The 22180-nt window shown below is 43.3% G+C and overlaps 1 protein-coding gene across 2 annotated transcripts; it reads left to right on the top strand.

Moving 5' to 3' along the window:
• The first annotated feature begins 1393 nt into the window (after positions 1-1393).
• Positions 1394-20355, top strand: SKIL (SKI like proto-oncogene). Of its 2 annotated transcripts, none has more exons than XM_062005830.1 (7): positions 1394-1491; positions 2189-4090; positions 8976-9073; positions 10421-10659; positions 11451-11692; positions 12727-12951; positions 15893-20355. In XM_062005830.1, the coding sequence occupies exons 2-7, from the start codon at positions 2984-2986 to the stop codon at positions 16052-16054; spliced, it is 2073 nt and encodes a 690-aa protein (XP_061861814.1). In that variant the 5' UTR covers positions 1394-1491; positions 2189-2983; the 3' UTR covers positions 16055-20355. The 2 variants fall into 2 exon arrangements, with proteins under 2 accessions (XP_061861814.1, XP_061861816.1); XM_062005832.1 differs by lacking the exon at positions 1394-1491 and adding an exon at positions 1714-1741.
• Positions 20356-22180: the final 1825 nt, after the last annotated feature.

The following is a 22180-nucleotide window of genomic DNA, read 5'->3' as shown; positions in this document are numbered from 1 at the left end:
GGTGACGCACAGCAGCTTTGCAGCCCTTCTCAAGGGCCCCTCCATCAGGAAGCCCCGCCAGCCCACGGGAAATCTGGGTGTATCAAAGGTGCCAAATTGAGGATTAAAGCGTATCAAGCCCCTCTGTTGATCAACTGCTCTGCAGCGAGGCAGGTTTTGTTTGCTCTCTGCTAATCCTTCTGGCTTGGCATTAGAAGATGACATGGTAGGGAGCCCGTTTACCATGGGCAGAGCCGACTGGTGTTAAGCGGTGCCTGGTGGCACTGGCTGCCCCCTTTTCGTGTGCTGTGCTTTTATACTCTGTTGCAGCAGAACACGTTAACTGTACTGGATGAAAGGCAACAGCAAATTTGATAGTGCCTTAATCTCAGCTGGAGTGTTGTCTTTACAAAGAAGATGTAAACCAAAAACCTTTAGGCTTCTTGCAAACAGAAGAAACTTGTAACACATAAACTAGTTGTATAAACACTAAGCAATCCCTGAAGCTTCTTTCCCCTTCCAGCAACAAGCCTGAAGCAGGAGAAGCCCCTCATATAAATGCCTCTCTGCAGCGTTGATGGCATTGCTTCACAGACAGGCTCCATGACTGTGCTTGACACTTCCTCCTGCTCTTCAGCATCTCCTCCAGCCAAGTGCTGCAGGGTGAGCCCAGGACTGGAAGGAGAGGTCTGTAACTGCGGGACAGACACCGTCACCCTCCCCCACTATCCCCATGTCTCCCAGTCCTTCAGTAGTGGGGTGTCAGAGCTGAGCCCACTACTGTCAGGACCCTCACTGAGGTCGTTGAGGAACCTGCCCTGGGAGACAGACAATCGCCCAGGGAGGCTTGTTGAGGGACAGTCACTGAGGGAGGGACCCTCGCTGAGGGGGAGTCACTCTCGCTGAGGGCTGCCGGCCTGACAGCTCCGTGTCAGAGCGGGGCCTGCTCCCTCGCCTCGAGCCGCTGCCCGCGCTCCCGCTGGGCTGCTGCTTTTTTTGCCACGGCAGCTCTCCCCCCACTCCCGCTCCCCGCCCCAGATGCCGCCCCGGCCCTCCGCGCCTCGCCGGCCCCAACAGCGGCGCCGCCCGGGCGCCCTCTCGGGCTCTACCGGCGGGAAGGCTGCGCGGGGCTGGGTCTGACCCGGGCGGGCTGAGGGCAGGTGGCGGCAGGACAAGCAGAAATAACACGGCGAGGGGTTTTTTTTTTCCCCTGTGGGTTTTTACTCCCACCTCCTTTTCCTGTCGGCGGCGGGGGGAGCGTTTCCCGGCGCTGAGGCCGGCGGCGGGGGGGAGGGGAGAGGCGGCCGCCGCCGCTGGTGCCCCAGACGGTGGGCGGGGCTGCGGCGGCGGTGCGCGCCGCCGGCGGGTTCGTGCCCGCGCGCCGCCGCCGCCGTCTCCGCCGCCGTCTCCGTCTCCGCCGCCGACTCCGTCTCCGCAGTGAGGTCACGGGTGGGCGGTGCGTGCGCGGCGCCTGTTCCGCTCCCCGGGCGGCCCGAGCCCCAGCGGCGCCGGGTGAGGAGCCGGGAGAGTTACCGGGGGGAAGGCGGAGGGGAGGGGGCGCGGCCGGGCCCGTGGTGGGGGAGGGGCGGGAGCGCCTGAGGGGGATGGGGCTGAGCCGGGGGGAGGGGCGCGCCGTCCCCGCGGGGAGGGAGCGGCGGCGGCGGCAGCGGCGGCGGGGAGAGGCTGGGCAGGAGGAGGAGGGGGACCGCGGGAGCGGCGGGGAGAGCGGGACGGGGGGCACCGAGGCGGCGACGCGGCGCAGGTAGAGCGGCGGGGCGCGCCGCCGGGGAGGCGAGCAGGGCCGGTGGGGTGAGAGTGGCGGCGGGGTAGGGGGGGGAGCTCTGCCCGGAGCCCTGCCGGCGGGGCTGAGGTGACTCACAGCGCCGGGGGAGGGAGGGAGGGAGAGAGGAGGGTGCGAGCGGCGGCGTGCGGAGTCCCGGGCCCTTCCGGGAAGGGTTTAGGGGGCGAGGGGCCGGCTCCCGGGCGGGGGGGGGAGATGGAGGGCAGCTGCCGTCCGTCCGGAGCCGCCGGCCTGCGCGGTGCCGCCCCGCTCCCCGGCCGGGTGCCGCGCTCCGGGAGTTGTCTGCTGCCGCCGCCGGCACCCGTCTGCCAGCGCTCCACAGGAGAGCTCTCTGCGCGCCCATGTTTCCTAATTAATTGGGAAACGAACCCCTCCTTGCGCAGGGCTGACCTCCCTCTCTTTTCACAGGTTATAGGGAAAGCCTGGCCGGGACCCTGTGTTACCCAAGGCATGAACTTGGCCGATGGCCTGGATCGTACCTCTTTTACTAATAAGTCGGGGTGGGAAAATTCTGACGCACAGCAGTGACATCTGGGCGAAAGGTGACTCTGTAGGGACGTTTGGGTTTTGCCGGCGGTCTGGATCAGCCTTTTAATTTGGCGATTTATTTGTGACCTGCCATAGTAACTCTCGTGGTGGTTGTGAAGTCATAAAGTTGGCAGCACAGAAAAGCAAGCCCTGAAAAGATTGTGTTTGATCTCCCAAGGACTGAAAGTGCTGAATGAAATTTTTATACGATTTAAACTCCGTTTTGGATCAGCGTTCTTCAAACGTTTTTCTATTTTAATATTTAAATAGAGACTTATTTGAAAAGACTGCGGGTCTTTTTTAAAGGAGAAAAACTGAACAAGAATGGACACTTTTGCTTCAGCGCATCGTTTTTTACTAAATTGCTGTACAATGCTACTGTGTCAAGTAGTGGGCAAAGTATGAAGAGAAGCTTTTTGTATACACACTGCAGAGGTGGTTTTATGTTAGAAAACTGCACAAGTAACTATAAGAGAAACATTTGTGCAACCCCTCCATTATTAATATTACGGTATTACATGTGCAATGGGTTACAGTTTTTACTGTTGGAGACTGAAGTAGTAACATTTTGGTGAAAGTGTTTTGAGCGCAGAACCGCTCAAAATTGCTTTTAGTATGAACAAGCAGGAAAATGCCCATTCAAGGCTTATTTAATTAGAGTCCTGGTGTTTAGCAATGGAAAGCCCACAAATAAACTTCCCCCTAGGTCTAGTTTCAGACCAAAAAAGGAGCGGGATCCAAGAGGATGGGAGCCCTCCGCTAAAAAAAGCAATGACAGAAACGCATGTAAATAGCAAAGCACGAGTTGTAATGAATAAATTGCCAACAATAAAGAAGGAAAACTTGGATGAATATGATGAAACTCCTGTGGAGGCTGATGGAGAAACCACCAAGCCAAACAGCACTTCCCTATCTGAGTCTTTGAATTTAAATCCAGGTCTGAAGCACACGTTGGCACAGTTTCACTTGAGCAGCCAGAGTTCACTGGGTGGACCGGCAGCTTTTTCAGCTCGCTATTCCCAGGAGAGTATGTCTCCCACTGTCTTCTTGCCTCTTCCATCACCACAAATACTTTCGGGTCCGTTACTCATTCCTCCAGACAGCTCCACGGAACTCACCCAGACCATACTGGAGGGAGAATCTATCTCCTGTTTTAAAGTCGGTGGAGAGAAAAGACTCTGCCTGCCTCAGGTGTTGAATTCAGTTCTCCGAGACTTCTCGTTGCAGCAAATCAATACGGTTTGTGACGAACTGTACATCTACTGCTCAAGGTGCACTTCTGACCAGCTTCATATTCTGAAGGTTTTGGGAATTCTTCCATTCAACGCTCCCTCCTGTGGGCTCATCACGCTGACCGATGCTCAGAGGCTATGCAATGCTTTACTGCGACCTCGCACTTTTCCACAAAATGGCAGTTTTCTCCCTGGTAAGAACACCTTGGACCAACTGAAAGAGACTGGCAGTGCCTTCGAAGTAGAGCATGAATGCCTGGGCAAGTGCCAGGGGCTGTTTGCACCCCAGTTCTACCTTGCGCCAGATGACCCCTGTATCCAGTGTTTGGAGTGCTACGGAATGTTCTCACCGCAGACGTTTGTGATGCATTCACACAGATCCCCGGACAAGAGGACGTGCCACTGGGGGTTTGAATCGGCCAAGTGGCACTGCTACCTGCACATTAACCAAAAATACCTGGGAACGGCGGAGGAGCGGGAGGTGAAGCATCTCCTGAAGGAAATGAAGGAGAAATTTAGCGAGAAAAATCAGAAACGAACTCGGTCCAAAGTAAGTTCACCTGCTTCTGTAAAACTCCCAAACCTCTTTCCGCTCACACATAAATACTTGCTTTGGAAGCGTGTTGCTTGCCTCTTGTAAAGGGGAGTGCTTGTCAAATCAAGCCTAGACTAAATTTGTGAGAGCTTCACCATGGAAATGCATTTCTCATTAAAAGGTGCAGTCATTTCTTTCCTCTTTGATGCTGTAAGCAGCTTTGTTGGAGCTGCTTTGGCTTTGTTGGTTCTTGTTCTGTTTAAAGGTACGCAGCCTCTGGAAAATTCAGAGCTATTGTGGGAATTTTCAGTCTCCCATTTGACCTTCGAGTATGTTTTTACGCAGTGTGTGTTGCAGCAGCTGAGGAAAGCAGAAAGGAGCTTGAAAGTCAAGTGTTGGAGATTAATTCTTTCTTTGTTATTTTCACTCCAGCAGACGTGTGTGGTGACACACGTGTATGGTGACCTGGCTCCATAACCACTCATTTTGAGTGTAGGGCAATGGTGCATCAATAAGTTGCTATTTAGAAGCCCAAAGTCTGCTTGCTCGGCAGTTGCTTGCTGTTTAAACCAGTATAGAGAAATATGCCAAAAAGAGGGGGTTTGAAGCAGCCCCAGTAACAAGCTGTAGGCCGGTTTCTTGACAATGGTTAATAATAGATGTTGTATTTTTTCCTAAAATACTGCTGCAAGTCTGTGCTGTGCTTCAAAAAGATTTGATTTTTCCCCCAGAGAGCTTCTACTTTAAACAATAAGACAAACACCAGCTAAATATTGAACATCATAGATGTTTCCATTCATAGAAGGTAAAATTTTGGGTGTATCATTTAAACTGAAGAGATTTTTTTAATGGTTCCTGCCCCTATGTTTCTTTTCAATGTATTTGACACATTTATATGCCTGTTTAGTGGCTACTGGTTTGATTATTTTTGCCTCTTGGATGTTTTGTGGTGGATTTCAAAGTAGCAGCAAGAGCTGTCTGGATGGTTAAGGCCCAAAAGGTGCCCTTGAAGCTGACACCTTTCAGCAGAAGCTCTGCAGAGTTAGTGTTGCAGAAGGGCTTCCTGCAGTAACAGGTACCTATGAAGTTGTGCCAGCCTACACTAAGGAGTTTCAGCAGAAAATTTCCATGAGAGTCTGCAGTATGGCATGATGCTTCCATGTGCCTAATTAGTTGATGATGCAGGTAAGCTCATAGGAGGGAGACTTGGCTTTTCATCTGATAAAGACCTGGCAGTCTTTACGCTTGCAATGCCGGTGTGGGTAATGAGCCATTGGTGAATGCATCAGTGGAAGTAGTCTTCCATATTCATACCTATCTATAATCATAGAATCACAGAATGGTAGGGTTGAGGGGACCTTTAGAGATCATCTAGTCCAACCCGTCTGCAGAAGCAGCTCCACCTAGATCAGGTCAGACAGGAACGTGTCCAGGTGGGTTTTAAAGACCTCCAGAGAGGAGCTTGCACACTCTCCCTGGGCAACCTGGGCCAGGGCTCCCTCCCCTCAACAGTAAAATAGTTTCCATTTTCACAGTAGCAGATTTCAGACCCTGAGATCTTTGAGTTTCATGTGTACAGGTGAAAATAACAGCTGAAATGAGCAGTAACAGTAAATTTGGATTGGACAGCTGCAAGTGAAATGCAAAAACTTTCTGGAGTCTTCCATTGCAGACCAGTGTAGTTCTTTCTTACAAAGCAGCATATGAAATTGGAATGAGAGAGAAACTGGAACAAAGGTGAAATGCTGGGAGGGAGTTAGTTTTTGGGTTTCTTTAATCTCATAGATATTCATCTGGAAAATACAGAAGATCAGAAGTGTTTCATAGGGGAATGCTGAAACACAGCCTCTGTTTTTTTGTCCTGGGAAAGCTTGGGCTGCTTCATTTGTCTTTTCTTTCCCTTGTTCCTGTGGTGTGAAGGAGGTATTAGGCACGACATGCAGACATTACCTTTTCTTACAGCCCTCAGAGAATTTCTTTGGAGGATGTTCTGTTTGCTGTTCTGTCCCTTCCTACCACATTTGCTAGGTCAGTCCTCAGAAGTGCTGGTGCATCTTTGAGGTTATCTTGGAGGGCCCAGGAAGAACAGTTGCCTTTGGCTAAGCCCTCATTCTTCCAGTAATAATAAACAATTAATTAAATCCCATACTCTTTTGAGCATCCTAGATCCTTGCCTTGCCTTTGTCTTTAGCATTTTACTCTGGGTTTACTCACCTCACAGTGCAAGTGTGCTTTTGCTTTCACTATTTTAAGAGCAGCCAATGTAGGCCCTGGCCTGCTGTACTCACAAGGTTAATCCCTTTCTGTTCTTTGTGCTGATAAGAAAGCTGTAAGCCGTGTATTTGCTTGTCACCGAGTTTCTCATTTTCTGTGGAGTTCTGTTCTCTGCAGTGTAACATCCACCTGCTCTTCATGGGCACAGCTGTCACTGAGGCTCTGCTGATCTCTGCGCCATCACAGCCTCATTCCATTTGACTTTGCGACAGTTTCCATTAATTACTCTGCACTAAAACTTCTGTCTTCCTTCTCAAACCAATTCTTCCAGTTCATCCCCACGCATGAGGAAGGACTTGCACTGTGGGGAATTAGCATTTCTTCTTATTATTTCTATAAATCCCATCCTTGCTAAGACAACTGGCTTCATGGTTAGGCTGACACCACTACTTGTGTGTGTATATATATATAAAGAACAGCTTTGTAGAGTGAGCTTTAGAATAGAAAGAAAACAATTTTTCCATGCAGCCCTTTCAAACAGTTCAGGTAGAAGTAATTAATTTCTAAGTTTACTTGGATTTTGTGTGTATAGAATTATTTAAGGGTGATGAAGTGCTCATGTATGTATTGAAGTAAATGCGTTATCTCCACTTCATGAATGTGGATGCTGCGGAAGGAACCGTGTTCAAAGAAGGCTCTGTGTTTATTTACAGTAGCCTTTCCTTTTCTTTCCTAAGTAGAAATGATGTAAATTAAAAGTTATGTAATTGGTTTGGAAAATGCACACTAATGGGTAGACAGTGCAGTTGGTTAAAAGCTGATTACTGAGCGCTGGCTGTAATTTGAGTAGATGTACGTCATTTAAATTATTAGAATGATCTGAATAAGTAGAAAAAAAAACGGACAGTTGTCAGGATGAGGCTGGTCTTTTTTTCTAGACATTATTTGCTGTATTTCAAATGTTTCTTATTTTTAAAGGCTTGATTATGACTTTTCTGGAGTTTGTACTCTCCCTCCTTTCTGTTTTGAGGAACTGCAGGGGTAGAGTTAAACTTCAGTTTCATTGTGAGAGCTGAATTTAGTGGGCTGGAAGTTTCAGCCAGAATATTGAGATGGGATTTGGTATGTCTCATGATCAAGTAGCACTTGATGCTGCAGACCTTTGTACAAGGCACATGTGTGTAATTGGGTGCTGTCTTTATTGCCAGAGATCAAGTTCTGTGACAGTTTATTTCAGAGTGTGTAAACAGAAACATCTCTGATAACGTATCTTGTGCTCACGAAATTGTGAGTGTTTTAGAATGCTAGGTGAAGCTTTTTGGTACAGTAGGATTTTTATTGGTTTTTTTTTAGCTTTATAGGCCTTTTCTTTTTAAATTGATGAAGTTCCCAGAGGCACCAGCTCTGACTGGAGAGGTGTTAAGTTTCTTTGTAGCAGCCTGTATGGTGCTGCGCTTTGGGTTTGTGGTTAGAGCAGCGTTGGTAACACACCCGTGTCTTGACTGCTGCTTGGCTCCTGCAGCAGGTAGGCTGAGAGCGAGCAAGAGACTGGCAGGGGCCAAAGAGATTCTCTGTGTCCTTGATAATGTCATGCTCAGCAACAAAAACTGGGATAGAAGGAGAAGAAAGGGGATTTGGGCGCTTGAGGTGGATGTTGCTGGAAGGCTGGCTGGGCATCAGTGTGCCTGAGGGAGGTGGTGAGTGATGTCCTTTACTTCATTTCTTTGTGTTTTTTTTCCTTCACCTAGTAAACCGTCTTTATCTTCACCCAGGAGCTTTCTTGCTTCTGTCCACCCTATTTTGTACCCTTTTATTTGGGGTAGTGATTAGGGAGCAGCCGTTGTGGGTGCTTGGCTGCTGGCTGGGGTCAACCAACCACACCTTGCCCCAGAACCTGCTTGCCAAAGCTATTTTAATACAATCAAATTAAGAACCAATTTCTTAGCTATGAGTTATGTTTAACTACGTGACAAGACACCTTTCACTTGAAGTTAATAGTAGCTTTGCAGTGGAGCACTAAGTGTCACCAGTAACTTTGAAGAGCAATTACTAAACCATTTTTTGAGACAAACAGAACAAGAATTGCCATCCAAATGCAAAATGCACACGAGTTTTTTAAGGTGATGTATTCAGATGATGCACCTGAATTGGTTTGATTTGTTACTGCAAAGAGAACGGAGTTGTCATGTTACTGCAGCAGCTTTGTCTGCTTCTGCAGTACAAATTGGTGACAGCCAAAGAGAGCTCTGTCTCTGCAACACCAGTAGAGCTCTCAGGTTTTATTTTGTAATGAAGTTTCTGTCAGGTGCTTACCATGATGTGGATACTTTATTGCAAAAGACTCCTACAACCCTTTGGGAATCCGAGCTTCTGCTTTCTGTTTCTCCCAGCCGTTCTTAGCACACTCCTGGCAGAGTTCTGGAAACTCAGCAAAGCTTTTGTGTAGGTTTTTAGAGAGATTTTCTTTTAATTTCATTGCAACTTTGCCCATAATGAGAAACTGGAGACTGAAGGAACTTCTGTAGCTTGCATCTCTGCAACAGACACCCCATTTCCCAGTCCCCCAGTTTCTCTGGTGTGTGTGTGCATATTAATGGTGTAAATGCCATCCCACTGAGGAATGTTTATGCACATGTAAATAACATCTACCTATCTTCCAGTTACCAATTTATTTTCTTTTCTTTAGGCAGAGTCACAGCGGAGCCTGGAATTACCACAGTGGTATCCTGTTATAAAGCAAGAAGCAGAAACCGATCCTCAGCCACCCTCCCTTTTCCATCCCAGGTAACTGAACTTCTGTTCATAAGCAATATATGTACAAAGTATTTAAGTGCTTTCACCTATTTAAAGATAAGTCATACTGAAAAAAAAAGTACTTGCAACCTGAACTGATGGGGAAAACTCTCAGGAATAACTGAACCTCAACTTTTTGTGCATTTCTTAGTGTAACTATTAATGAGCTGCTTATGAATGGTTTTTAGTGCATGACTCCATCTGTGGAGTGTTCTTCAGTAGGCAATACAATTGCAATGTACTTACAATTTCCCTTTTCAGAGTAGAAATGATAGAAGGTAGTTTTTCATGTTTCATACTATAACACAGTGCACATGGAAAGCTGTTTACCATGAGTGCCACTCCGTTTCCTTTCAAAAACACTTGTAAAAGGTGTTTGAAGGCTTTCTACCACACTGGAACAATGGCTATAGCTGAACTGTCTGTTGATTAGTTTTCTGGTTGCAGAAACCAAGCACATTTCCTTAGCACAGTACACAGTTTGTCATCTGTGTCAAGGAGGGAAGCAGTTTTTCTCACCGTTGCTCCCCGTGTGGTTACGCGTTTACCGTACGGGGAGGGGTGAGGTCAGACCTTTTTAGCCAGCAGCATGCATCAAAGCAACACACATGTATCAAGCCAGTTCCCATGCACACACAAATTGGGGGACTTCCATCATGGTCCCCCAGTTTGCTGTTTCTCTTGGTGCCTTCTTTCTGAGCTAGGAGAAAGGAAAGTGTTGAAAACAGCAGTGTTAACTCCAGCATCGTGGCGCTGATGATCTTGGTGCTGGCCTTCACACATTTGTTACTCTTTTTCTTCTATACTAGACAGAAGCTGAGTGGCCTGGTTAGGGCAGTACAAAAGGATGCTCCCAGGACTCCAGGAGCTGTGGAAATCCAGATGGATCGCTCAATAGATGTGGGAAGGTCAGGCCAGCGTTGATCTTAGCACATAGCTTTGCTATTTAAAGAGTGATAGGCGCATTTCCACGACACTGATCACTTCCCCCACCCTCCGTTGTTAATATAAGGATTATGGAAATGCTAGAGAGCCTGGATTCAGTGGCATTCTAATTTCCCTCTTTGCATTTAAGTGAAGACTTCGTATGATTTTCTGTATGATCTTTTTAATCAGCCATGTTTAGAAAATCCTCTTGTTTGATAGCCTCAAATCTTATCTAGATAATCTACTCAGTAAAGTGGCTTGCTAAGATTTCCTTTTACATAGGGAAAAAGGGTGTACTTATTTTTCATTGAAGCTTTTACAGTTTGAAACCACATTAAACTTACTGCTCTCTCAGTCAGCATTTATTATGCCTTACCTTTCATTCTTCATTTTGCTGTTCTGCTGTTTCAGTTACTACCTTTATATGTGTGATAAAGTGGTTGCCCCAAATGTATCTCTTGCATCACAATATAAGGATGTTGCAAAAACAGCAGTCAAAGCTTCAGAAGCAGTTAAATCTTCACCTGGGCAGTCAGAGAAGAAGCTCAGTAGTGGAAAGCACAAAAAACCTGCCTCTTATCCAGAGCTTTCTCTTGAAGAACAGGAGAAAATTGACTTGAAAACTGATGTGGAGCAACATAAACGTTTAGGTGAGTAGTGAAAATTACACTGAAGTCTCTTCAATTTTGGAAAGCTCAACACTTAGCTAGTGTTTTGTGATGCCACTTCAGAGTTCCAAAAATTCTGTTGACTTTTTGTCCTGGTTTCAGTTGGGGTAGAGTTAATTTTTCTTCCTGGTAGCTGCTACAGGGCTGTATCTTGGGTTTATGCTGAAGAGAATGTTGGTAACATAGGGATATTTGGCTGATTGCTGAGCAGTGCTTGCACAGCATCAAGGCTGTTTCTGCTTCTCACCATGTCATGCCAGTGTGCTATGGGTGGAGGGAGGCTCGTGTATGCACAAGAAACTGGGAGGGAGCATGGCCAGGACAGCTGACCTGAACTAGCCAAAGGGCTACTCCATGCTCAGTGTATGAACTGGAGGGGTTGGCTGCAAAGGGCAGATCGCTGCTGGGGCATCAGTCAGTGGCTGCTGAGCAGCTACATTGGGCATCACTTTCCTTTTGCTTGGGTTTTGTCTCTTTTAATTGCTATTACTGTACTTTGTTCCTCTTACTGATACTGTATTTTGTTTTAATTTAGTTATTATGCTTGTTCTTATCTTACCCCACAAGTCTCAAAGGTGTTTTCTGATTCCCCTCCACATCCTCTGGAAGGTGTGGAGAGAGGGAGCGAGCGAGTGGCTGCGTGGGGCCCCATTACCAGCTAGGCTGGAACCACCACACCTTTTCAATCATCTTCAGTGTTCTTTGCATTTTTTTTTCATTCTGGAAGTTTCATTTTCTGTGGTTATTATGCTCTGTTCTTCTTTTCTCTATAGATCCATCTGTGTCAACTCGTTCTGCAAGAGGTGGAAAATCTGAACGTGTTTCTTCCAAAATCACCAGAGACTGTAGCCGATTCGAGGCAGGTAACGATGTGAGAACCTTGTATCCTGCTCTCATGAAGGACATCACCTGTGAAGATGACAAGGGAAGGATCATGGAAGAAGTAATGAAAACCTACATCAGGCAGCAAGAAAAGCTGAATACTATTTTGCGGAGGAAACAGCAGCTTCAAGTGGTACGGTGCCAATCTGAGAGCGTTTTGCTTTTGACGTCAGAAAACTGGTGTTAGCTTGTTGGTTCTGCAGGTTACATCCATTCAGAAACACCAAAACACACAGATCATGTACCCCCTAGCCTGAATCCAAATGTTCCTTATGTTCATCAGGTTTGGGTGCACTAATAACTGGTGTCTTTTCGGTTTGCCACTACTGTGTTCAAGCAGCTCCTTTTATTTTACCCAAATGAAAACTACTTATTTCAATTGAAAATGTTTTACAAACATTAAAGTGTTTTGACAAGTGTAGTTGAAGTCCTCTAAAATGTCTCAGTTTTCAGGATTTTAAAGATGCAGACATCAGTATTCTAGGAATGACCTGTATAAATACAAATATACCTGACACTGCCCTGTATAGAAAAAGAATCCCTCCTTCCAGTTTCTATCTGGTAAGCTGTTGTTTTCAGGGGAATTTTGTAGTCCTTTTTCATAATGGATGACAGCTGGTTTTCACTTGTGATTTTGCCTCATTTCTGTTCTCTGAATTGAGGGTAAATACTGTTGCTGCTTCTCGTATTCATAGACCAGGCCTAATAGCTTATTTAATGTTAAGTTCAGAATCTGGGAGCTCAGATAGAGCCCTAGAGCTGATGCTTTGACGTTGTCCTGCTCTTGGAGGTAAAGCTTGAAGATAAGTAATTTAAAAATAAAATAAAAAGACTTTAAAAGTATCAAACTGGTAGTGGAAAAAAATCAAACACACTTCTTCTGTTTTCTGATGATGTGAATCGGTGTTGCTGCTTTCTGAGGTTCACTGCTGGAAGCTGTGAATCTGTTTCTGGAAGCTCCAGGTGCTTGGAAGTACAAATAATTTCTTAAGTGTTTGCTAGAGAATTCCAGGCTGTCATTGATGAGCAGATAAATGCCATTATCAGGCTGTTGTTTCCACTAGGTAAATGTGCTCTTCTTGGTCTCATTGTTTCCATTCAAATTCATGTTTTTTACTTTTCTGGTCTTAGAACCAAGGTGTATGTGATCCTGGTTTTTCTTGACAGGAAGTGGAAATGTTAAGCAACTCTAAAGCTATGAAGGAACTAACTGAAGAGCAGCAGAATTTACAAAAAGAACTTGAATGTTTGCAGACAGAGCATGCTCAAAGAATGGAAGAGTTTTATTTTGAGCAGAGAGACTTGGAGAAGAAACTGGACCAAGTAATGAAGCAAAAGTGTAGCTGTGACTCCAATTTAGAAAAAGACAAAGAAGCTGAATATGCAGCACAGGTGAGAAGGGGAAGTCAGTTTCAAACCAAGCAGTATTTAGTGTATCAGGAAATTGTGAAGCTATTGCTCAGCCACTTTTAAGTTTTCATCTTTTCCGTGTGTTCTGATAGCATAGACAGATACTGACAGAGGTCACAGTAACAGCAATATTCATTTCCTTGTTCCTTGATTGAAACTGAGGTAGAATGCAACTGACAGAAACAAATGATGTTGTTTATGCAATACTAATCTTAAACATGAGGTCTGTTACATCCTCAGTTAAAACAAGTCATATTCTTAATGTACATTGGCTTGCCCCAGGTACAGAATTAAACATTCTCATTTTAGTTACAGAAATAAACCGTTCTTCTTTTTTTGTCCTTTTATGTTAAAAAAAATCTAAACCTCTCACCCACCTTTTATCAGGTTAGTAGCACAGCTTGCTGCTCTTTCTGTTCCTTGGTGGTAGAATCTTCTGCACTATCTGATGAGCCCCTTTCTGTGCCTTATCAAAGTGGTCAAGAGTTCACTTGGAAATGTCTCCTCTTCATTCCTGGTTCATATGTCAAAACCTATGGAGACTTTCTTTTTTCTTTCACTTTCCTTTTACTCCTTTGTGTTGGGGATTATTCATGCTATTCAGTGGAAAAATGTAGTTAGTGCCAAAGGGAGCCTTGCAGTGCCCTCTTTCAAAATCATCTGCAGTTATAATTAAATGTAAAGTCATGTTTTTTGTACCTTGTCACCGAAAACTAGTCTTCACGGAGTTTTTTTGAAGTAAACAAAACCTAAACCTTAAGCTCAGTGAAACTTTGTGGTCATTTGATGATAGCTGTGCATATTTCCTGTTCTTGGTGTCTCAAGCTAAGAAACAGGCAGTACTTGAGAGACAGGTTTTGGTATTTTTGGGGAGTAGGGCAGAGACTAGCATCGTAAATCCTTCTCATGAATTTAATTTCATGACATCCCACTCCAGATTCCTAGCTGTTGCTGCCAGAAGTAATCCTCTCTGACTAAGGCCTGATTTGCTAAACATCTGGTACAAGCCCTGTTACTGCAAGTAACAACGTGTTCTAATTCATGAAGATAATCATGTGTAGCGTGTTTTATATGGCTTGTGTAGCTTACTTGCCTTAGAGAGTGAGAAACATTGATTGTTCCCCAAGGAAACTGGTTCATTGTTTCTTTTGAAATGAGACTTTGAAAACTAAGCATGTTCCTTGCATGAAAGTTTACTCTGTTATTACCTGTGTGGTAAAACTATTTGCAAGATATAATTTGAACCTTTTTCTCCATTCATCACATCTTACAGTAGATATTGGACCCTAGATTCCAAGCAGTTGTCAGAAGTACCCAGGTTAAACAGAGGTCCTGGCAACAGGTAACTTCCCCAAGCTGTGTATACAGCATTTGAAACCTCTTAACCTGGTGTCTTCCTGAAGCAGTTGCCCAGGCTGCCCTTCCTCTCAGAACTGTGAACTGGGAGGAACCCTTTTTGTACATGAAGCAAAAGGAATAGTTGGGCATTTGCTGCTTGCTTGAATGTCAGTTCTTTCTAGACCCAACTCAAAATGCACTAAGTGTCTTCTCCCCCTTTCTGACTTTTTAATTGAGTTGTCTAGTTTAATTGCTGCTTCACCCTGTCAGTCACAATAGGGCAGCATAACCGGTACTGGAACCTTTCCTTAGAGCTGGAAGTCAAAACTCCACCAGAGATGTGCTTCTGTCGTACTTGCTGCAACATGCAGGCAGTGGACATCATCATACTGCAGCAGCTCACTGAATCAAAGGAGTCAGAAGGCTTGTATTAACAGCCTGTTGCTGTCTAAGAACTGCTTAAACATTTCTGATGAGACAAAGAACTGTTTAAGTATTTCCAGTTATACAAGTGGAGATGGAAGGAATGTGGTGTTTCTCTCAAATCAGCACAGCAGTTCCTTTGCCAGCGTGTTTTATACCAATACACAAGCACCAGTGACCCTGTGTGCCCCCGCTTCTGTCGCTTTGTGAGCTGCCTTCCTCATTTTCAGTGAGATCTGTGCTTGGATTGGATAGATACCTGTCATAAAGGCAGGTGGATGAGGTTTTTTCTTCACATTCAGTGAGATCTTTTTCTAAGATGTAATTATGTAAATCAGTGGTAGAGTAGACAACTGGTTTCTGTCCCCTCTCTGTTTTAACTGCTGGTGTGGTATACCTGTAAGTAATGTGACAGTAACTTTCCCACACTTGAGAAAATCATCAGATGATTCCAGATCTCACTGTAAATAAGTTTTGGTGACACTCTAGCAAGTCTGAGTGTAACTCTGCTGCAAAGATGAAAACATCATTTAATTTCTGTGTTTAAACAGAAAATATTTCACACAACAATTTAGGTGGACTCAAGTTTCTCTTTGAAACCACACATAAATAAATGGCACAGGTGGTTGTGTTGAAGATCTTCTGACTTTCTCACAATTCTGTTTCATTTACACTAAAGGATATCAGAAAACAATGTTGGTGGTTTTGTTTGTTCTAGAAATGCATTCAGGCTTTGAAATGAAGAAGTAATATTTTGCCAGGTAAGAGAAATGAACCTGGGAAATTAAGAAGTGCTATTTATTCTGGGATTAGTGAGACATCTGATGCAGACATTATCTTCCTGCCAGATCATATGTATTACTGACGTGGTCTGGTGTGACAGTTCATATAACTGCAATTGATATGTACTTAAAAGTTACACTTTCCTGGCTTTTTTTTAATTACAGTGTGATGTTCATGCAACTTTGCATATTGATGTCATCTGCTAATGGTGTAGTATGTAACTCTTTATGATAGTAGAAGACAAACTGATGAGTACTCATGATCTGAAATAGTTTAATGCACAGGGTGAGCACCAGTGGCATCTTGAAGTGAACAGCTGATCTTTTACAAATCAGTCTGCTAAAATTTGCTCAGCTTCTCTGTTTCTTCTCTTTTACAGCTGGCAGAATTGAGACAGAGATTGGATCATGCAGAGGCAGATCGACAAGAGCTTCAGGATGAACTGAGACAAGAACGAGAGGCAAGGGAAAAGTTAGAGATGATGATAAAGGAATTGAAGCTACAAATCCTGAAATCTTCCAAAAATGGGAAAGGAAAATAGAAATTGGAAGGGGAAGTGTGACTGTGTCCTTCGAACAGGGTGTTCTGGTTTTGAGTGAATTGTGAGCGGTTTCTGTGTGGTGAGAACAATTATTCTCTACGGATTCCTATTTCCCAGACAAGTCCAGATGAAGCTATACATAGATATAAATAAACAGAGATAGATGGGTGTACATTTTTAGATTTTCCTAACCAATGAAAATCTGATTTATTTGTACTGGTGTTTTTCTTGAACAGTTTAAAATACGACACTCTTGCTACAGAGTGACCAGTTTCTGTCTATTTCTAATGCAGTCTTGAGGACTGTATCCCTTTTAACATTGTCTGTTAATATATATGTGTTGATCTGTATTTTGCTATCAGTTGCACATCCAGTTATAAAAGTACATTAAAAACATTCTGAATTCTTCCAGATGGAAAAATAGCTGGGGTTTCAGTGAGAATTGTGTTTTCTCAAACTGGGGAAAGTAAAGGCAGTCAGGCAATACTCAAAACTTCAAAACTGCCACAGTGATAGACAGCTGATCATCAAAAATGAGTTTTTCCCCTAATTTCATTGTGTGAAGTCAAGGTGATGTGTCAGTATTTTCTAATTAACAAGTCATTATCAGTCTAACGAGTTTTAGAGCCAGCATTTGCTTGCTGGACTGGAAGAAGAAAATGTTAGGGCTTTTTTTTTTTTTGGTAAATGGAAAAGAAATTCCATTTAGAATGGAATCTGGACATTAAAAATTCACATATTTTCTTTTGCTTTCTTCTGTGTAGTAGATATGAAAGAAACATTGATCAAGGGCTTAAAGGTGGGGCTTTTCCTTCTAGAAACTGAGAAAACTTGACTTCACTGCTGTTCAGATACCAAGAAAAACAATATTTATTAAGAAAGGGAAGTATTAGTTTCTTTAATACCCTGAGCCTCCATGCTTTGAGCTTCTTGACAGCTTGTGGGTTTTTTCTTTCTTTACATAGAACAGGCCTTAACTGACGTGGCTATAATAGCTTAAATAATACAATTCTGAGAAATGGCACTTTGAAAATCTTTTTGATAAGTCTCTGTATTGGAATGGCATGGTAATGTTACCATGAAGTAAGAAATATAGCATGTTCCTTAAGCTGTAACTTTGGAAGATGTGTAATTGTACAGAATGACCGTTTTATGTGTATATATAATGTTTGAGTACTTCAGAAGTCTGGTTCCTGGTGGATTAAACGCATGACTACAGAGTTGGGTGAAGAAATACTGGTTTTGCACTTCTCTCCAAAAAGTTTGGTACAGCTGACAGATGTCAGCTGATTATGTCAGTGACTAAGAATATTTTAGTAGTTTTAGTATTTCACTGCATAGTTTAACCTGTGCATTAGCTTCTGGCTATAAGGTACTTGGGTTAACTATTCTCTTAACAATCAGTGAGTTTGGGTTGGAACCACTAGTCAAAGCCTGCATTGATTTTTTTTTTTAATCTTGCTTTTTTTTTCCTTTCCCCTGAACTAGTAAAATTTAGAACTTTGGAGTTCTTTGTTTCTCTTTTGGTGGTGTAATGAGACTGAATATGACAGAGAAAATAAAAATTGCACATATCTTTCCACTGAATTGGAAGTGAGATGGTAAATTACGTGTTGTTGAGTCAGAAGATGATTCCTTTACATCTGTGTACAATTTCATTAACGAGCTGTGTCATATTTACACTGACAATTAAAGCAAGTTAGGTGAACAAATACCAATTTTCTTTGTCAGTGTTGACTGGAAAAGAAGACTCAGGTTACATCTTCCCCTTCAACTCCATCTCCAAAAAAAACCCCCAAAAAGGAAAAAGCCTGCCTTTGCAGCATGGTTTGGAAGGACAAGAGCTGACTGTAGATGATCTGGTTGTATATGCACCACTTGTTCTAAAACCATACTGAATGTTTTGTTGTAACAACCACCAAAAGCATGGCTGTAGGGAGAGCAGGTGAGAATGTTGATAAAATATGAGTGTTAGGGAAAGGAGCTTGAAGTAGTCCAACTCCATGGACAGAAACTGTGTTGGATTAGCAAATAAAGCAGCAAGGGAAGGGGGGAAGTTTCATCCGGGTGTATTTAAAAGATCAACAGATCTGTTGCTTTTCAGTCTCAGTGTTTTGAACCAGCCTCTCTTGATTGTCAGTGTAAATAAAGGGTGTGCAGACTCAGACATTTAATACAGCTGCAGTAGCTGATTTACCACAGTATTTATAGCTTAGCTGTCGAATGTATGGAGCCCTTACGGGCTGCTGATCCTTGAATGCTGTGTGTTCTGTTTCCATTCGGGTTGTGTCCACGTTTTGTGACTTCTGCTGGAATTGCCCCTTTTGCCACTGGTTGATCTCCAGCAGCGGGGGTTGCGGTGCAGCGCTGGCAGAGCTCTGCTCCTGTGCCTCACAGCCAGCTGGTAACCAGCTTAGGCTGTAGGCTGTGGAGGTGCTGGCGGCCACAGTTTGCACTGAGGTTTTTTGCAGTTGCAAGGAGTCGAGCAGCTGGGTGAAGCTTTAGCAGCTCCAGCTGCCCATGAGGCCTCCTGATGGTTTTCAAACATCTATGTGAAAAAAGCTCATGGAACATTGGTTAAAATTACTTTAGAGGTAACTCTGTAAATACTCCATTTAGTTAATCTAAAGTTAGAATGCATTTTAAATTATTGTAATCCTCTTAAATCTTACTTCCAGGCTCTTTACATGACATAGATAATTTTCATATGTGTAGACTTAATTTTATACTGATTTGAAGTAATAATGTACACATAAATGTGCCATAGATTTTGTGTGTTCACAGCCTTTGGAAGATAGTTTTTTAGTAAATTGTAAATAATGCTGTACAAGTTCTAGAACAGATGTATGTTGCCCCTTTTTTCACTACCTTGTGCTGGTTATATGGAATGGTTTCTTTTACAGCCTGATAGAGGGCCTTGGAATGCACACGTAAGTGCCCTCACTTGAGTGCAGACTTCATGGTAGAAATGGATCCTGTCATTAGGTTCTTGCTTTCAGTCAGCATGCTCATTTTAATTATTTGATTTTCCTTCCATTATTGCTTACTCACCTTTTAGGCAGGACACCAAGCCTATAGGAAAAAGAATCCTCAAATTATCCATAATTTGGAAAGCTGCAATTATTAAACACCTTGACCAAGATCAAAGTTGCCTAGTGCACCTTTTGGAACAAAGTAAGTAAGATTCAAGGTGAATTATCTGCCTTGTTCCTGTGCTTTTTAAAAAGAGAACTTTCACATGCTCTGTGTGCTTTGATCAACAAGAAAATCTAAGAGCTTAGAGAGTAAAACCTCCCGTGATTGTGGCAGTCTGAAAGCACCCTGGTTCGTCGTGTACCCCTAGACAAAAAAGAGATTTTTAGCTAAAATCTCCAAACTCTGAAGTCTGTGTTTCAGTTTTTGTAAGGCATATCATTTAGTTTGAGTAGTTAGATTAAAGGTAGTTACGTTTCGCATCCTGAAGCTAATTTTATTCAATATTTAATATATTGGTAGCTTAGGTGTTAAATCATTTGTATATAGTAAAGGTATAATGCAATTAGTGAAGTGTAGGAACAAGTTGGGGCGGGAGCATAAAGCTACTGGTGGCCTCAAAAAGATAAGACTTGGCCCATATTTTAGAAGTCACGATGCTTTATTCATACATTCTTGGTTTATACTGGGGGAGGGGGGTAGCTAGAACGTGTGATGAGATTTTTGGAAAACTTTGGTAGCGTTAGTCATGAAATTGGCCTTGAAATGCCATCGTGGTCAGCTTCCTAGAATTCACTTGTTTGTAGAGCATATATTTTGATTGTCAGTAAAGATGACAACTTTGTGTTTTTTTCTGCACTTAATTCATGTAATCAAATCCACACAAGAGTTTTCTGCAACATGGTGAAGTCAACAGAAGACTTGGTTATTATACCTGTCGCTCTGTGCTTGCAATATTTCAGTCATGTCATTTAAGCTGTCAACAGCAGGCAGCAGGAAGCTGCCCATTTCAACTTTGGTTTTTGCTCGTTCCCTTTGTAGTGGGTGTGTTTTCATTACCGAAAGCTTGTCGAGTTTTCTGCTTTTTGCGTGTGTCTTTCCCTGAAGACACCCGTGTGTCAGCTTTTGCAAAGGCAGTTGCTGCTCAGAGTGCATGACAATTGTGTAGTGTGTCTCCATCGTTTAGAAAATCCTTCTTTTTCAGGGTTAGTGGTTCAGTTGGGAAATGCTTGAGAAAAACCACGAGTTTTAAGCACTTCATCAAGCACAGCAAACAAACAGAGTGAGATTTTCCTGTTTGAAAATTGATTAAATCCTAACAATATCAATTGCTTCTTCTCCTCTTTGAATATAGATACCTCACTTGAAGGAAAGCACAGCTGTACTGTATTTAAACTCCTAGGAAAAAATAAAGAAGTCGGGCTAAAATATTTTGTGGCCGTTACATTGCTTTCTGTGGTCAATAGAATCTGGAGTGGGTTTTCTTTTTGCGTTCTCCTGCTCACTCTGGAAAGCATTTCTTGCTGTTGAGATGCCAGTACAATGATCTCAGATTGCAGGCCGTGGCTGCAAACTGACAGCGTCTGTGTCAGCCCAAGGCGACCGGTTGAATGACTATTCTGAAACCGTGGGGAAGGCCTGTGAGAAACGACCAGTGCGTTCAACAGTTGTCAATACTTTGCCAATGATGTACAGTCTTCTTGTTAAAAAGGTTGCTGTGGTTGCATTACATGACACACAAAACTGTCCTCTACCTCACGTGAGATTTAACAGATATTTTATATGGTTTTGGGAAACAAGATGCATCTATCTGGTCACTTAGTTTACAAAATTTTGAATTCTATTTATTGAAACATGACATACTGTGCTCTTAGCTTATACCTCAATTGTGTTTTGTGCTGTTGTCCGTTTTCATGCCTTGTAAATACCTGTATAGATCGTGGGTTCAGAAACAAATAAAGAACTGTAACGTCAGAACACTTTGTCGTGTGTTTGAACTCCGGCCTCTAAACGTGGCTCTTTGGGAGGTCTGTGAGCACAGGGCTTTTCTGAGGAGGTCAGGGTCTTCATTGCTTCGATGCAGTAAATTCAAACCTAGTTACACTGGAACTAGTTAGCACTACTCCCACTACCTGCAGCAGATCCCTAGTTATCTATTGTAGCACAATCTACAGCTCTCCCTCGCCACGAGACCATTATCTAAAGCTCTTACGACTCCCGTGAAGGTGTCAACACTTAAGATTTCCGTGTGTCCTGACCTAAATATGGTGTTTCTATGTGTAAATACAACCACTTGAGTATTTGACTGGCACATCTGCCTTTGAGTTGTTCACACCTCTCCTTTAAGAGCTTAGTAATTAATGAGATAAAAGCTGCACATGCACACGTGTATAAAATGCTGAGCTTTCTGAAAGGTTACAGTCAGAGGTGAGAATTGTACTTTATTTACTGATGGAGAACACTCTCTGCAGTGACTCTTGGGGGTTCTGGATTTTTGTAAATCCGTGATTACGTTGCTTAACGTTTTTGTCTGCCATCAAGGAGCTCCAATAGCAGAAACTACAGAGTAGAAGAGAGGAAGGAGACAAGAGGGAGCTGTTCCTGTAAGCCGTGTATGAACAGGTCTTGAGCTTCCTCCATTTACAGCAACAAGCTATGTGCTGTTAATCACTTAAAAAACTTTGGATTGCAGTAAAAAATAATGCAGCTTGTACTACAAATAATGTTTTTGAGATTTTATTTTTCTAGATGGCTTTATCCATACTGAAGGTTTGGGGGTTTTTAACAGATAAGCCAGCACTGTCACATTGACACGCTGAGATTTCCTTCCCTTCAAATCAGAGCAGAAATGCTTTGCCCTTGTTTTGTATTGCTCTTGCATATAGGAAATCCTGATTATGTTTCAGTTTATTGCAAACCCTTAATGCTACCATGTCCTTGCCTGTATTTGACAGCTGTAGAGAGAAATGAGCAGTATGAACCAGGGTGAGGATGAAATTGGTAATCTTGGTGATCCCAGCCTTTAGTGTGGAAGAAAATGAACAAGTAACTGTACCATGTAAACTGGTTATTTCTGCATCCCGTGTTGCATTTCCATAGTGCTGCATTTCCAAACCAGGGAGAAGCTATTGGACTGAAAACCCTGCAAGGAAA

Source organism: Colius striatus, chromosome 12 (assembly GCF_028858725.1).
Source record: "Colius striatus isolate bColStr4 chromosome 12, bColStr4.1.hap1, whole genome shotgun sequence".
NCBI classification, from domain to species: Eukaryota; Metazoa; Chordata; class Aves; order Coliiformes; family Coliidae; genus Colius; species Colius striatus.
Note: the sequence above shows the minus strand (reverse complement) of the source record. Positions and strands in the feature narration are given on the sequence as shown.

Excerpts from the sequence above, each read along its gene's own strand:
- SKIL (XM_062005830.1), top strand. The coding sequence starts at position 2,984 with ATGGAAAGCCCACAAATAAACTTCCCCCTAGGTCTAGTTTCAGACCAA. Across the intron at positions 10,660-11,450 it reads GGAGCAACATAAACGTTTAG|ATCCATCTGTGTCAACTCGT; the intron begins GTGAGTAGTGAA and ends TTTTCTCTATAG. Across the intron at positions 12,952-15,892 it reads AAGCTGAATATGCAGCACAG|CTGGCAGAATTGAGACAGAG; the intron begins GTGAGAAGGGGA and ends TCTCTTTTACAG.